This window comes from Perca flavescens, chromosome 18 (genome assembly GCF_004354835.1).
Source record: "Perca flavescens isolate YP-PL-M2 chromosome 18, PFLA_1.0, whole genome shotgun sequence".
Classification (NCBI taxonomy): domain Eukaryota; kingdom Metazoa; phylum Chordata; class Actinopteri; order Perciformes; family Percidae; genus Perca; species Perca flavescens.
The window spans coordinates 7,532,359-7,550,528 of record NC_041348.1 but is presented as its reverse complement, the minus strand read 5'-3'; the positions used below and the strand labels follow the sequence as shown (position 1 = coordinate 7,550,528).

General features: G+C 40.2%; 1 protein-coding gene across 1 annotated transcript in view; it reads left to right on the top strand.

Annotated features, from left to right (window-relative positions):
* The window catches only part of cd2ap (CD2-associated protein), a 90,440-nt gene that overhangs the window by 58,626 nt on the left and 13,644 nt on the right, over positions 1–18,170 (top strand). The window contains exons 11-14 of the mRNA XM_028605281.1: positions 215–251; positions 3,314–3,376; positions 12,234–12,384; positions 13,580–13,689. Of these exons, the coding sequence (XP_028461082.1) occupies positions 215–251; positions 3,314–3,376; positions 12,234–12,384; positions 13,580–13,689 (361 nt within the window). The remainder of the gene's footprint in view (positions 1–214; positions 252–3,313; positions 3,377–12,233; positions 12,385–13,579; positions 13,690–18,170) is intronic.

Genomic DNA, 18,170 nt, shown 5'->3' with positions numbered 1-18,170 from the left:
CTCGCTGTAAGGGCAGCACGCCCATGGGCGCACAGATGGGCGCAGGTGCATTTGCTATCTAAACCACGTGGGCGCTGGACGGGAAATTGTCAACTGCGTCAGTCTTAAACTAGCAAAGACACTTGCCTAGTTTGTTGTTCTTTCTCTCATCCCTCAGGCTAGGGATTTCTGTATTCACTCTGACCTATTTTTCATCCCCCCCTCTTGCTCCCAGAAGCCGAAGAAGCCACCTCCACCATCAAAAAGCATAGGTAAGTAACACTTTTCACCCTGCACCCCATTAAATCCTATCCACTCAGTGGTATATGTGAGGAAATGGTGCTACTTTATGGGCCTGGCAGTGGAACACACTGGTTCTCCAACAAAAGCTCACTTAATGTTGAATACATTTACCGTATACTGCCTATGAATATGCAGAGGCGCATTGATAGGATCTATAGTTGTAGTATCTGATTACGTGTTGGTTGCAGTCACAGCACATTTTTAGAGTTACAGATTCTCTCATTTAAAGAACTTGTTAAATATAAAAAAAAAGAGAAGGGTTTTCACTCAACCTTTTAACATTCGGTTCAGGGATTAGTAAATCATCCAGGCGTAATGAAGTGGTTTTCTGTCTATAGACTGGTTTACAAATGTGAGATGTTGATGGGCTAGTTCCTGACTTTGTCTTAGTTTTGGAATATCACAAAAGAGACTGCCATAGAACGGAGATAGACTTTATAAATGAGAATATGACTGAGAGCTGGATATTGGAAGCAGTTTAAAAAACAAATGCTGTCATACCTTGAAAGTGGAGTGGTGATCCCACAAGATCCTGACAGCTGTTATGATGTTTGGGAATATTTAAAATGTTATGTGGGACAGTTGCCTTTTTAAACTACATAGCCAAGTAATACTAAATAGGTTTTTTGCATGGTTCATATAGAATGCAATTACAAAGTATAAAAGTATGATGCAAAACCAGCAAAGTAAAGACCATATGATCTAGAATCCTCTATTATGTCACATCCTTTCAGTACTTCTCAGCAGTATATGACAATCATTTCCAATGATTTGGTTTATACGTGTGGAACCTCCCGATGGTCCAATTAGGTAACTTGCTAACATGCTATCCACAGGCTAGAAATCTAGCTGTGTAGGACAATTTCTCTCATTTCCCTGACCCAGTGGTCTCAATCCCTGGTCCAGGGACCTGTATGAAGCCGTGGAACATTTCCTACTGGACCATGAAATACAAATCATAATTATAGAACTTATTTATTATTGTGGCACTGATTTGTTTAACTAAAGTAGGTCATTAGTACTAGAGGTGTGGTTATTTAAATTTTTTTGTATATCTTTTTTTTCTTCAAAGGGCACTGTGAACACACCGCAGGGCTTCTTTCTTCATAAACAGTTTTGTTTTTTTAAAGATTAATTTTTGAGGCTTTTGCACCTTTATTCGATAGGACAGCTAGGGGAGAGAGAGGGGGAAGACATGCAGGAAATCGTCACAGGTCGGATTTGAACCCTGGACCTCTATACACTATATGTGCGCTCGCTCTACCCACTGAACCAACCCGTCCACATAAAGTTTTATTTTGATCAGCCACAGGGGAGAGCCCATCTACCGGTCAAACAAGGCAGAACAGCCACAGCGGGATCAGACAACTATGCTAGAGGACTGCATTGGGATTGGGATCCCGCGGGACCCAACACAAATCTCGCGGGAGCGGGCGGTTTTAACAGGGGCTGCGGCTGGAAGCGGGCGGTCCAAAAATAGACCGCGGGTCCCAGGATTTAGGGCTGCTGCCCCTGATCAGTGCTGTAACCAACTTTTAGGTTCGCCTTGCTAGATTGCAAAAAAATAAAAATCAGCAACGCACACAGTGCATCCACTTAAAGACCATTCAAATGCTTTATTAACACTCCTCTACTCTCACTTCTTTCCCGGGGCTCTGTGCCCCGCCCCTTTCTCCTACTGCGACCTGAGGGATCCAATCAACAGGGACTTTAACATGAAATCTGTTAGTGCGTTATAAGACAGAGAAATGAAACAAAATAAAACAACCTGAGCAAAGAAAACCACATCCAACAACACGTTCTAAAATAAGTGAAATTAAATAAATGAATACAATGTCGCTTTGCCCTTATATTGCGCTAGAATAACTAATTATTGCACTTGAATGTAATTATGCACAAGAGCGTAATTTCGCTACTTATTACTGACCGTAACGTATACACATTTATTAATACTACACCTTAAAATTACTAGTTTCCTTGCAGGAGGGGAGAAGACACAAAATCAATGGGCAATCTATTGGTAGTCAATCTTGTGTTTGCGGTGCGGGCGGGACCCAACGCACAAGCTGTGGGTCCGGGCGGTAATGGTCAGAAAGGATTTTAAAAAAAAAAAACAGTCCCGTGCAGGGCTCTAAATTAGGCTTCTTACCGGTCTAGCTAGTGTGGCCATAGCTTACTTTTTAACATTAGCTATTTGACCTACTGAAGCACGGCTAGTTTACATACGCTTAGTCGTATCTTTAAGTGAGAGGTCGTTGCATTGAAATTGAATTCAAATGACTGGGTCAGCTTCAACTGTGGTCATTGGGTTTTATAGTACAGTAACCATATAAATACAATTCACACAAAGGACTAAGCTCTAAAATGTAGACTTGTTGTAGTTCAACTCAATACATGAAAGGGTTTCAAGAGAACCCCTATTCCAGATTGACATGACTGTTTCTTTTAATGTGTTTTTCTAGTTTTTCTTTCACCAAACATGAAAGTCAAAAGCAGGTTAGGTGCTTCGGTGTCACTGCTTAAGCAGCAGTGCTTCATATCGGCACCAAGATCTAAAGTTTGCAAAGTGCACAATTGCATCACTGTTTTTCTGTCTGCACAGGAAGTAACCGCGTTTGCTTTCATGACCTTGTACCACTACATTGTGTTGCAGTTTGCAGTCGGTTTCTGAGACATCATTAAATGTGTCCGTGACTTGACTTCCTGTCTGTGTTGAGATAATTTTTAAGTGTATATGTCTCGCGCCGTCAAAACCACAAATAGGTGAAGACAGCTATACGTGCACAGTACAGTGTGTGATAGAGATCAATATTAAATCTGTGTATGTTACTTTATGTCTCCCAATGCCTGGTAGAGTGCGGTGTGAGTGTGTGTATGCTTGTGTCGAGCGAGCAGTAGTTTTCTTTGTGTGCTTGCACTTGTGAAAGTGTGTGTGTGTGTGTGTGTGTTCCTTCTCATTGTCTGGTGAGTCTTGAATCAGACAGATCAGACAGACAAGGTGACGTTCTGTGGACCATGTTTCGTTTTTCAGCTCCCAAGCCGGAGGTTCCCAGTGCCGACAAGAAGCCTGTTCCCATCATGCCAGAGTACAAAGGTAGGACCCCCTTTATCTTGCGTCACATCCATCTCTACCGTCCACACATCCGAAAGCTGCCTTTTTGACGCCTTTTCCAAATTCGGAAAACTATTCCTCATGTACAGTGTTCGCTGCTAACTCTTGACCTGCGAAGGAAAGCACAAATTAACATTTATTTCTAAATTAAGCTCACAAGCAGCCTAGAAGCTCCACATAAGGTCAAGTCAACTTTGTCAATCCTGTATGTGCCAGATATCCAGAGGTATTGAAAATGTGTTTCTCTTTGACCCACGGTGCAATAAGTGAAAATAAATATACACAAAATATTTACACTATAATAATAAACTCCAAATAGTACAAAGAGTTAAACTTGGGATTGAAACTGCTGTTTGAATTAAAAGCATTGCAGTGTTGCTCACTAAATTTCCGAGTGTATGCTACTCATAATAACTTATGGGATAATAACTTGTGGTGACATTATCAACATGTTCAAAATCAGCATAGACAAAACTGCTCTTTGGAATCAATGTAGGCATCAACAATCCCCACATGATACAAAATAATACTATAAAACTATGGAGGAAAATTCAGTTAGAGTAAAATGAATATGTTATTAACAGATAGGAATGAACTGACTTCCTCTGTTTAAACTTCTGTGGTCGTTCTGGGATTGCAGGATGCATTTAGTTATGTAATCACATCACATGGCGAGCAAGTCATTCTTGGCAAGGAGAAAAGATTCTTAGTTTCTATCTTACTGTGCCGCACACAGGAAGCTGTGCGTGTGTTTCGCCTACACTGCTGTGTCGATGTCGCTTTTTTGCACCTCGCAAGAATTTCAGATCTGAGTGTGTCATTGGTCATTTAGTTTTGCCATATAGTTTTTAAAATCAATATGTAAAATTTAAAAAAAGTTATGAAATGGTAATAGGTCAAATAAATGTAGATTTTCTCAGTCAGAACTGGCACAACATCTAAACAAAATGTAATTATTGTTTTCCTGGAGAAACTGTACTTCTATGATGATTATGAAATTGCTAACACAAATTTAATTACACAATAGAAAGAAGCATGACTATAAACAGTTTGGCTATAAAAAAAAACTTGAAAACTATGAAAAGCAGTTTTGGGTCGTCTTTCCACTTTTTCAACCTTTCCATAATGTTGTCAGACACTTAGAATATTAATCTGAGCCTGTCAATGGTAAAACGAGCACTTTTTGTGAAGGTAAATACAAGCTGGACAATTGCTCTATTAACTTACATTGTAGCATGTTTCGCCGCTGCCGGTTACAACGTTCACACTTAACGTGCTCTGGTTTATTGACCAATGTCAAAGATTGTTGTTCCCATCAGTCACTTAGGAAAATAAGGTCCAGGTTGAAAAAAACGGTAGTTACCCTTTAACTGTGTAATAGAACTTGCTGTGGTTTCACAAACTCCACAGAAATACTGAATAGTAGATTTGTTATGGTGTACTGTGCAACTAGCGAAGAGTTTTATTTCATAGACAGCAATCAACTCCCCTAAACAGGAGGAAGTCACGAAACCACGATCAAATTTTTATTTTATACTGGACCGATAAAACCTGATATTAACATTTTGCAGATACGTCTGTGTATATGTCGCTGATAAGTAAAAAAGCAATTGCAATATAGAAATGCCAAACTAGGTTTGAGGTTATTTATCGCTGACAAGTTGATTTTTACACTGTAAATGGGGTATGTTATTATATTATGTTTTGTTAAAAAAACTATTCTATCTAGCCAATACATAGTTATCAGCTATCGTCTCACAACTGTAACTGAGAATATGTAAATGGGAACGACAAAACTATGACTTTTGTTGCAGTTATGGCTTGGCATAACTGCCTCGAGTCTACTCGCCGTTTTTGGTTTTCCATTACAAAAAAAACAGGTATTTTTTTTAGTATCGCCTCCGTCGAGGTTCCAAGCGAGCTGTGGCGATACCAAAAGGTGACGTGAAAACCTGCAGACTACCGATTGGTCAGAGAGAATCGTCACTAATCACTGTGTCATCGTTGCTAGCGACAGACGGGGGTGTCCTGAACAAACCCGCCATTTTTAAATAGTTTTTTTGCTGCCTCCGGCTTCTTTTGAAACAAAATGTGTCTTCTGGCTGTGGCAACAGCCACATGCCGAGAGTCAAAAACAACACACCTTCGACGTTCTGTGTGTTTGTGTGTGTCGCGTTAGGTCACGGCAGTTTCCTGCGGCGTCACTATGACGACCAGCCACGCTCGCCTCAGGCATGAGGCAGTACTAAATCTGCAATGGAAAATGGAGGACGGTGCACCGCGGTCGAGCCGAGTAGAGTCGAGCAGGTACCATGTAATGGAAAAACGCCATTAGTCTCGCATTGCCAGACCTTCCTCCACAGCGCTGCAGAGGAAAGTCTGGCTAGTCCACAAAGCATTCCAGGATGGGAGAAAAACGTGCTCTGGTTTATTGCCATTTCTTTCAACCAATCACAGTCGTCTTGGGTGGTGCTAAGGCGGTGCTAAGCCACAGTTCCACTGCAAAATAGCCTCGGGAAGGAACTTGTTTTGGTGGAACGTGTACGTTCAAAGGTTGTTTTAGTCGTGCAACAGAAAACTCAGATTGGACAGATAGTCTAGCTGGCTGTCTGGATTTACCCTGCAGAGATCTGAGGAGCAGATAACCATAGTCCTCAGAAATCCACCCGAGTTTAAAATTCCAACACAAAGAAAGCGGAAAGTAACAGAAAACAAGCCGAAAAGAGGGAAATCCAGTGGAATTTCCAGCGGCACCAGAGCAAATGCAGAAGTGGAACGTCGTGGATGTAGACTAGGCTAAATTTAACCACAGTAAAAGTTATATGACGGGCTATCTTTACATTTCTGAGACTCTCTCTTCATCCACAGATGACTGTAATGCTCAGTTTTGTTGCTTGATAACGAAAGAGAATATAGATTCAGTCCCCCCCCCCCCAAATGTTCTATTGTAGGGGTGTAAGAAAAAATCGATACACTTCAGTATCACAATATTTTATTTTGCAATACTGTATAGATTTTCAAAAAGGCAATACCGTTTTGTTTTTTTTCTTTTTTTAAACGTTTAAAAATATTCATGTAAGACAGTCGTTCAAGTTTATGTTGCGTTTAAACCCCCTACCACTAGATGGCTACCACTAGATGGCTATGCTGAGACGCACCACTAGTGTCCTTCCCTAACAGTGCCTAGCAGTGCCTGACTTTTTGCTAGAAGCTAACAATGTAGCTATGGCTGAACTTTAGCATATAAACATTTGCTCACTAAGAACCTGTGAACCACAATCCCAAACTGGCAGTTTGATTTTCTGTGTACTGAATTGTTTACCTAAAGTAAACAAAAAGTAGTGTAGCCTGTGGCCCAGTGTTAGAGTGGTCGCCTGCCAATCGGAAGGTTGGTGGTTCGATCCCTGGCCCCGCAGTCCCATGTCAAAGTGTCCTTGGGCAAGACACTGAACCTCGAGTTGCCCCCGATGCTGCACATCGGAGTGTAGATGTGTGTGAATGTTTATCTGATGAGCAGGTGGCACCTTGTACGGCAGCCTTGGCCACCGCGTATGAATGTGTGTGTGAATGGTGAATGGTTCCCGTACTATGTAAAAGCGCTTTGAGTAGTCGTTAAGACTATAAAAGCACTATATAAATACAGTCCATTTACATTTAAACTTCTTTGACTTTTATGAACATCGTGTATTTTTTTTTAAAAATATTTTTCTAAATTTATACTTAAAACAAATCCCAATTAGGGCTCGAATTTAAAAAATCGATAAAATTTTACTAAAAAAGTTGGCAACCAATTTCATTATCGATTCGTTGTGTCGCGCAACTATTGCGCCACTCAGTCGCGGAGATAACATTTTTTTTAAGTTGAACGCAGAGAGGAGCAGCGCAGAGCGAAAGAAAAGAAAAAAAGAGCAGAGCGGGGGTAGAGGAAATACAGAGAGAGACCGGAGAGACCCGTAACGTTGTTCTGAAACACACGGCGGAGGCAGAGAAATCAGTACGACCGAATATAAGTCATCCAAGGTGTGGGAGCATTTCACACTAAATAAATCAGAAACGTGTAAATTGCAAGATAAGCAAAAGCGACACGGCATGGCAGGGGCGCACCACGGTGATGAGTCAGCACCTAAAACGTAAACATGTTGGAGTCCTCGATGAGGAGGAAGGGAGTTCAACAGCAGGGTAAAGTCACTACACTATCCTACTTCTGTTCCGTTCTGAAGTGAGGAACGTACCGTCCCTCCAGTAGCTCTTCTGGTGCTGCTGTTTACTTGTTATCCAGCTGACTAGCATGACAAGCTAGCGTTAGCTCGGTAATAACAGTAATAAAGCAGGGTTGGTATAGTTTGCAAGACTAAAGACACGGTTTTATTCACTCGCCTTTTGTGGCCCATTCATTTTTCAATCTGTTGTCATGTATATATTATGTGCTTTGTCCCATATCAGTTATTGTTGACAAATATATTAGTGTGTGGTGTATAAATGAACTTAACTTGCACTTACTACAATGATGGTAATAATTGAATGAATAAGTGTGTGTGTGTGTGTGTGTGTGTGTGTGTGTGTGTGTGTGTGTGTGTGTGTGTGTGTGTGTGTGTCTTGTCTGTATCTGCTATTTGGGTTACTTACCTTTACACAACTATTAACTAAAACAACAAGTATGTATGTATTGAGTTGATGTAAATTAATGCTTTTTTGTTTTTTGATCCGATTCATCGATTAATCGAAAAAATAATCGACAGACTAATCGATTATTAAAATAATCGTTAGTTGCAGCCCTAATCCCAATATATCGCCATACGCACAGTATCGAAATATATTGCAATATATTGAATCGTGACCCATGTATCGTGATACGTATCGTATCGCCAGATTCTTGCCGATACATAGCCCTATGTATGTGCGAGAAATTCTCATTTTCAGGTTTCTTAACCACATATAAACAGTGATTACAGATTTATCCACTGAGGTTAGAAAATTAGAAAGAGCGGTTGTAGGATGGAAACATGTCATAGGATAGACAAGACAAAAGTCCCTTTCACACAGCCTGACAAAGCAGCATTGCCGAAGTCGATAACTGACAGAAACAATTCATGCAATACAGTAGTCCAGTTTCTCTTCCACTCGCTCTATCCCTTCTTAAACACACACACACACACACACACACACACACACACACACACACACACACACACACACACAATATACACCAGTGGGCGCTGCGGCGCCACAGCCATCTCTGTCCTTTTCTCTACTAACAATTGTGCTATTTTAATGCATAAAGTTGGCGGCCTGCGGGACCGGTAGTGTTCTTTTTCCGGGTTTATTTACGATGCTGACTGGTTCACACACACTAGACAACCGACGCTGTTGTATTACATGTCACGTCTCTTTTGCTCCCGCAATGCTATGTGAAATCACACCCTTAGGCGGCATTCTGCTGCCTTTGCTTGGTTTTCTGTGAATAAAGCCGGCATAACAGCAGACCTTCATTGCAGCAGTTTCGGAATCTCTGTGTGAAAGGGGCTAAATTATAGTAACCGAGAGAGAGAGGGAGATCAGAAGAGTGCTGAATGTGTAATGACATTTCTGTCTCGCCCTGTTGCACAACTGCACTTTTACGAGCGAAATATCCAGGAAAAAAAACACCGTTTTCTATTTGGATCATTATGTTAATTTCAGTGCACTCTAGGCCAGGTGTGTCCGCATTGCACCGACATCACTCTGTTTCATCATGAGCTAATGTCTCGGTTTAGTTAACAGCATTAGAGATCCTACTCTTTCTGTTCTCTGGTACAGCGGGTCATAATGATAAAGAGCCCCTATTATACTTTTTCCAGCGTCATATTTGTACTCTTGGCGTCTACTTGAATCGTTAGACATGCATTTATGTTAAAAAAACAAACAAAATAACTATTTAAAACACTAAAAGATGGGAAGAAATCCCAAAAAGCATAATAGGGGCTCTTTCAATTTGTCCTACATACCAATTTCAAAAAAGCATGAAACAGAACTGACTTGAAGTACAGCTGTGGATACACTTTATCAGCAGACAGGCTTGTTGAACATCAGTTTGTCCTGGTCTTTTCAGCTCTGCACAAAAACAAATTGACTTTTTGTGACTCAGACTTAAAATAATTTACCTCAGTTTATGTGTATATAATTTGCAGGAAGGTGAAATTTAGTCGGATGCAATGTTCTCTTGGAGACTGTCCAGGATTATGGAGCTAAATCGGGGCCAAATGTTTTGTTCATTTGAAAAAAATATATATAGTTGAAAAAATAAAGCTTGAAATTGAAAATTTAAGTTTTGGTCAAAACTTGGAAAAAATAAAACCATGTATTCAAACTTAAAATAAGTGTACCAATTTTTCTTTCAGTTTGAATAAAATATAGATTAAATTCTGGAATTATTTTGAATAAATTATAAATTTTCATTTTTCACTTTAATATTTGTTTTCAGTTCCACATTTCATGTTTTCAGATTCAAAACTTATTTTTTACGCCTTCAAATCTTTTTTTTTTTTTTGGTTTCAAATCTTTTTTTTTTTTTTTTCAGATCTGTTTTTCACTTTCAGATAAATTTTTTTCGGTTTCAGACTTTTGGCCCTGATTTTGCGTGGGGGCGTGGCTTCAACTCAGAGGGGCGTGGTATTATGAGTGACAGCCTAACAACGAAGGCAGAAGACTCCTCTGTCATGTTGACTTCAGGAAATGGTGTTACTGTGAGAACTATGACTGAATGCTTTCTATCCACTATATACATGTGATGTTTACTTAATAAACTGATGCAAGTGACAAAGTTCCATTTAAAAAACTGTATTGGACAACACATGGTACCAATTACACTATAAGAGCAATAAACTGATTGTGCAGTTCGGCAGGAACAATGACTTCTCCCACTTCCATGTATGACATTGAATGTAGCACCACAGTATTCACTCGGCAGTCAGCATAGCGTCCGCTCCGCCAAGGCAACCTGCTGGCGCAGCCCACAGGTAAGACATGTGAAAGATATTAGCCTTTTTGAATAGATACTTTGGGACATTATCCCCGCAGTGGCATTTTTTTTGTCATTAACGCATAAAGGGAAAATAGGTGGACAGCTGGAAATGAAGCATCGCTAGCACAAAAGTTAGCATTAACTAACGTTAGCTTCACACTAGCTGGTGTTTTTACACCAATTTTAGTGTCCAGCTCAAGTTTTTTGACTTTAACGTGTAGTGGTCTTTGTTAACCACTGTTTGTCAGAATGACCATAACTCGACAGTGGGTGCCTGCAGCCGTACAGCCTTATAAATGTAAAACATTATAGATAACTAACATTGCTAGTGTTACCTTTTCATGGTTAGTTTAAACAACATAACTTGTCCTGGTCCGCTTTGTTAATCAATCAATCAATCAAAGCTTTTATTACGGACACACACGGTCCAGAAAACAGACAGTAAGACATACAAATACAAAAAGACAAGTTAGTGTATTCTGATACTTAAGTATAGGCTGTGGTAGAAGCCTTCAAAGTTTGCCCACTTGGCATATTTTGTAAGGCATAACTGTCATGCTGTTACATGTAACGTTATAGTGTAAAACGTAATTTATCAGGCCAGAGCATTAATGTAAAGTCATATTTGTCTACTCTATAAAAGGAGACCTTCTTCACTGCAGCCAGTGTCAAGTTATGGTCATTCTGACAAACCGAGGTTAACAAAGACCAATACACGTTAAAGTAAAAAAAACTTGAGCTGGACACTGAAATTAGTGTAAAAACACCAGCTAGTGTGAAGCTAACGTTAGTTAATGCTAACTTTTGGTGCTAGCGATGCTTGATTGCCAGCTTTGTCCAGCTGTCCACCTATTTTCCTTTTATATGTTAATCACAAAAAAAATGCCACTGAGGGGATAACGTCGCAAAGTATCTATTCAAAAATGCTAATATCTTTCACATGTCCTACCTGTGGGCTGGTGCCAGTGAATACTGTGGTGCTATAAGTCATACATGGAAGTGGGAGAAGTCATTGTTCCTGCTGAACTGCACAATCTGGCACAGTTTATTGCTCTTATAATGTAATTGGTACCATTTGTTGTCCAAAACATTTTTTTAAATGGAACTTTGTCACTGGCATCAGTTTAAGTAAAAATCACATGTATATAGTGGATAGAAAGCATTCAGTTATAGTTCTCACAGTAACACCATTTCCTGAAGTCAACATGACAGAGGAGTCTTCTGCCTTCTTTGATAGGCTGTCACTCATAATGCCACGCCCCTCTGAGTTGAAGCCATGCCCCCCACGCCAAATCAGGGCCAAAAGTCTCAAACCGAAAAAAAAAAATATCTGAAAGTGAAAAACAGATCTGAAACCGAAAAAAAAAAGATTTGAAGCCGTAAAAAAAGATTTGAAGCCGTAAAAAAAAATAACTTTTGAATCTGAAAACATGAAATGTGGAACTGAAAACAAATATAAAAGTGAAAAATGAAAATTTATAATTTATTCAAAATAATTCCAGAATTGAATCTATATTTTATTCAAACTGAAAGAAAAATTGGTACACTTATTTTTAGTTCAAATACATGGTTTTATTTTTTCCAAGTTTTGACCAAAACTTAAATTTTCAATTTCAAGCTTTATTTTTTCAACTATATATATTTTTTTCGAATGAACAAAACATTTGGCCCCGATTTAGCTCCATACAGGATACAGTGGTATTTCTATTATATATAGGTGTACAATATCTCTTCTCTGGCACTTTGTTTCTCAATTATCATTCACAATTTCATCAAAATGGGGTCCATCTTCCATTTTCCAACTCTCCTCTCACCTCAGCTCTTCTGTCCACGTTTCAGTTGACAAGCCGACCCCAGATCACAAACCATCCAAGCCTGCAGCGCCTTTGGTCCCGCCCAAGAAGCCGGTCCCCCCTCCTGGGAAAGGCAGGCCAGGTAGCATCCCACCAAAGAGGCCAGACAAGCCTCTTGCTCCCTCGCCAAACCTCAAGTAAGTCTATTATGTTCAATCTCTCAGTCCAGCATTTGTTCATCCAGCCTCTTTGTCCATCTATCTGAATGCCATTAAACTTTTATACTGGCACCTACTCATTTCCTGTTCTACTTCTCCGTGAACAAAATGAAATCAAGGAGAGGGTTATAAGCGAATAAGCCCTGTTTAAGCCTGTTGGGTGCAAAATCTAGCAGGAGGATAACTCGGTGTAGGCAGCACCGATTGTTTTCGTTTTTCTTGCTACTGACAGTACTCCTAATTTGCAAACAACAGAGCTACGTGTTGAAATCGACCTCCTGCCAGATATAATGGTAACTAGCGAGCAAGTTGCAGCAATGTTTCTGTTACTTCTAACGTCCATTTTGGAGCATTTTCAGAGAGGAGCGCAAGCATTTAAGTAGCACCAAAATGAGGCACCGAATCCGCATTGCTAGGTCTCGGTACCCAACCCTACATGGCGGCTCTGCTATTCTCTTAAAGAGATACGCTTAAACAACACAGACACCAGTGCACACGTATATAAACTTCAGGCCACTTTCACTATGGCGAAAGCTACCCCTCAGAAGCATAAATCCTCTTTAGCCTGTATGAAACATACAGATCTACAGCTGGCCAGAACCTGGTCAGACCAATCACAACCGTTTATCTTGTATGGGACGGGTTTCAAACAATGACTTGTGGAGCCTTTGGGCTTTACACAAAATACGTGAATATGGAATTTTTGGCATGCGCACCCTCGCGCCAGGGACATTGCAGCGAGCGTAACCTAGCTTAGTAAAGAGGAGCGCCGTTTTGGCAAAAACAACCAAAATGGCGGCAGCTGAAGTGTTACTTTATGTTGTAGGACTATTTTAAAATTCTGATGGCAAAAACAGAAACACTTGCTCGTAGACATGTTGATGCAACACAATCAGAGCTCATCTGTGCACGCTGTCGTCAGTTTACATTCTTCGTCCATCTCTCAGTGCTACATTACGTTTTGCTGCTCTGATTGGTTGCAGGTCTTTTCAATTGTGTCCAGAGGCATTTTAGTCAACGGCCATTGATAACGCCCCTTGGAAATAGAAAATGAACAGAGAGGTTCCAGAATAACTCTCATTTGCAATTTGTTCTTGCAATGTCAAGCCAGAAGAGTCCAGTCATTTCATGTCGTCTCTTGTCTATCTTTTCCATGTTTCCCTCTTATCTACAGGCACAATGGAGAGGTGCCTTCCACACGACCAAAGTCAGACTTTGAGCCATCATTGCCCCCGAAACCCAAAACTCTGTCTGGGGACTGGGCGGAGAAGTCTTCGGATGTGGGTATGTACATGTATAGTATTGCCTACAATGTGTCAAACTATAATAAAAGTCCTGACTAATGGGATTATTACTTTTGCTTGACTTCTGTCAAATTCTTGAAATGAAATTGAACACAAATCTGCTCCTCTAGTTGAACATTTGACTTTGTTTGCATGCTTCATCTAAATACTGCTACAACTACTGCTACTGTATTACTGCTACTCATGTTGTAAAATGCTACTTTATGGTATTGTTTACAACACTTTCTTTGGAAATTGGGGTTTGTGGTGTCTGGAAAATATCAGTCCAGCCAGGTTCATACATAAGATGATTATCTTTATTCAGTAGGGGTGTGAGAAAAATGATTACCCCTAGTACTAACCTTGCAGCTGGGGCTAAAACTGTAGTATTTATCATCACCCCGCAGTCTCTTCTCTGCTCTGTGTCGGGGCTGAGCTTCACATACAAGCACACACACTCACTCTCACTCACACCCATGTATAATTCAATTTGGCAAATTCTTGTAAACTTAGCTGCTGACACACACACACAAACGCACAGACACACAGGGACGCACACACACATACACACACTCCCACACAAGGCGGTGTGCCCTTCATCTGCTTGTAGCCTACTCGGCTTGTGCTGCTAAGCCCGTGCATTAAAACGGTTGGAATGGGTGTCAGCAGCAACAACAACAACATCCAGCCTGTATTGAGGAAGTTAATCAGCTAATTGATGGGCAATACAATTACGATGTAGTTGCGATACAGTTTGAAAGGGTAATCATCAATGGGGAAATGCCAACACTGACGTCATCACACTTACTCCGACCAATGGTAGACCTTCACCACTCATGTCACAGAGCGACAGAAGTACAGCGTTTTGAGATTGTAGGGCTGGCCCTGTGGACCACGGTCCAGCAAAAAAAGTAGCACACACCTCTTTCTTTATTTTCTTGTTCGGTCACACAGTGACCCTCCTATTGTATTTCAGTGGTGGAAGAGCATTAAATAGTGACAACAACAAGAATCGGAACCAAGTTGCAAGAAATTCAAAAAATCCCTCCAGCCCTATTATAGAGGCATTCATTTCCTTTTTCCGTTTAATTTTATGGATACAAAGATCTGCTTGTATACCAAGTTGGTTTATATATTAATTTAAAATTGCCACAAAATGTAAAAAATCAACTTGGTAAAAGTACCATGAGTTAATCCAACCCAGAGTCTTTATAATGGAATACTATACTGTTAAAAGGTATTTCTAATTAACCTTTCCTACCAAGAGTTCCCTAACCCAAACTTCAACCTTTAAAACATTGTCAGTCAGCAGTTTGCAGCTGTCAGGTTTTGAAAATTGTAGCCGTCAATGTGAGTTTGGGAAAATTGATCTGTACATTATATGCAAATGTGCCTTAATAAAATAGTGAAAGTATCTTGTCTTGTCCTGATGTGTGTTGAGGACCACAATGGAAATAAGTCTTGTCTTTATTGTGTTTTTATCCTCGATTGTATTTGATGTCCTTTTATCATGTGTAAGGCATTCTCATACAATTAAATAAATCAAATCCAAGACATGAGGAAGCACAGAGCTCAACAGTGACCGCCCACCTTTTGAACAGCTCTGGTTACGAAAGTGTTTCTCCCCGTTCAATATCTCCATTGGTGTTTCATTAAATGCTTATATAAAGAGTGTTGAGGCCTGGAACAAAGCCAACCGACTCCCCTACGGATGCATCTGTAATGTGAAGCGATGTTGCACGATGGCCACTAGCCCAAAAAAATCAAACCCCCTTACAATTGTTGGGAAGAAGCGGTTGTCAAATGGTAACCAATTTTTTGATCCATTTGGTCTAATAATATGTATCTGTACAGAAACTATCATAGACTTCAATGGTAGAAGCACGCTCTAGCTGTTGGAGGGTTTGCGGGTGTGGTAAACACTTCCATGGTAACGGCAAGTTGGACCATTCAGAGACATCGCTGTTACGCTTAGGATTGTGGGTAGTGTCATACTTCTCCATAACGTCGCGAAAAAAAACATGAACGACGTTGATTTCATACAGACTTCTAGCTTCTAGGAGCAGAAACTTTGGTTTCACAACCTCCGAGCTCGTGGATGGTCTACCTTGGATGGTTTAGCCATTATTGCTAATACGGTAATCAAAATCCGTATGGAGAATATGAATGGCAGAGCTCAGTGTAAGTCAGAGAGAAAAATTTCAAAAAGAGAGGAGGTGGTGGGAAAACTTTGAGCGGGATCAGACGTAATTGGAAAGATGAAATAGTTGAAAGGTTGATAATGTTTTGAGAGTGGAAGAGAAGCGTTTAGTGATAGAGACAGAGACACAAAGGAGGCCAAAAGATCGAGAAAAAAATCTGAGATGGATTTGACAGCTGACCTTCAGGTTTTTCACTGTTCTCTGTGTGTGACTGATTGCTTTTAAAGGTGATAAAGTGCTGCTAAAACTCCACATTTCTCACAAGGACACCAATCGACACACATGGAACATGAAGATTCAATCTTTCATGCAATAACAGGCAATGCTTTTTAACTTTAGCATTTGACCACTGTAGCTGCAAAGTGTTGTTACACCACAGTTGCAAAAGCTTTTCAGCGTTGCGTAACAAAAATGGGAATGACTCCTTATTTCCTCTGTTTAAGTTTGATCTGTTCATATGCACATACTCATAAACAAATGTTATGTTACGTTACCATATATTTAAATGCATACCATCCATCCACCTATTCCTAAATTTACTGTTTTAATATAGGTATATTTGTTCAAAGTTTTGATAAGAGATGTACCTGTTTTCTGATTTGCTCACATTGAAACTTTCTTTTGATGCAAACTCAACACTTCATCCAAGTTTACTCGGTTGTCCTGAATTTCTTTATAAATTCAAATCACTTGTACCTTCTACTTTGCCCTTTCTTCGATCGCTGGTATGCTACGGTCAATGAAACTCGACACTTAAATCACTAATCTTTCACAGTTTAAACGGACCGAACAGCTTGTGTGTGAAAGCTACCTAATGCTGCAATAAAGCTAAAAACCTACTGTATGCCTGACGTTGGCTATGCTTGATGATAACCCACTTGATCATAAGCGAAGGGATGTCTGCACTATATGTGTGCAGATCCTTCCAGATACTTCCAAAGGGGCCATGAGCTCCACAGCAACAACTAATAAGGAGAGATCTCTACATTGTATAACGCTTCCCCTTCTACAGAAGGGAAGAAACTGCCATTTGCTAGCAAAAACACCTCTTTGGCAGAGGAAAGAAAAATACGGCTTAATAATGATACATAAAGCCTGTTAGGAAGTACATGTTAACTAAGCATTATGGTCTGTATACATAGCCATGGAGAGCACAAAGGTCTGCCCAAGATGTGATTACACTCTTTATAACTGTGTGTGTGTGCGTGCGTGTGTGTTAAACAGTTTCTTTTCTGCTGCTCTGTTTGCTAATATCATTAGCCGACAGAAAAAGCTAAAATGTGCCCAAGCTGTTAACTTGCATTCAAATTAAATTAAATTAAATTGGCAGTTCACGCTTTAATGTCCCCTCAGTCACGGCTGAAATATTCCACTGTTAATTTAAACTATAAACTGTAGTCGCTCTCAACAACAACATAATCTCCGACCCGCTGGTTTCCACCCTGGCGATCCTCAATAAAGACAATGCATCTCACCAGCTACAGATTAAACACCCAAGAGCCTCCACTCTTCACCTTAGACAGATCCAAAACGGACAGCACTGGACGGGCCTCAGACTGCAAGGAAAACTCGCATTACTCCAATTTGCCAACCACTCTGTGTCTCATTCTGTCCTGACCAACCCCTCAATCTCAGATGACATCCTAATGCTCATGATAAAAGCAAGATGTTGTGTTTCCCAACCAGGTGCAATCTGTCAACATGGCAGATTCATCAAAGTACGAACCCTACTGCATATTACACCCTCACACAGTCAACAGTGGAAACCATTGCACGCATACTAAACGGATGCTACAATTATAAAGGACTGTATGTGGCCAGACATGGCCATCTGGTTGATGTGGTTGCAAAGGACTAGCAGAAGATAAACTATGGACATGATAACAAGATTTACAAGCACAGCACTGTAAATATCAACTGGTTCCATCATAACACATCTGACAGTGACTACTTTAAAAACATTCCAAACACTCCTGACACTGTAAATGTAAATGAGGCTATGAAATCTTTATGTATCTTTGAGGTAGGCTACTGTTTCGATCTGTATATGGACACTTGCTACTATTCCAAACTATTGAAATATCAACCACTGGTAGATCTCATTCACCAACTTGGATACAACTGTAAACTAATAACTGGCATTTGAGAGTTGAGGCCATGTCCATAAGAATGTGGTCAGGGGCAACATTTTGGAAAGACCTGTAAAAGTATGTGAGCCATGTAGATCTGTCACCTTGTCAATACTCTTCCCTAGAGTATTTGGATCTTGTTTCTTCTCTTG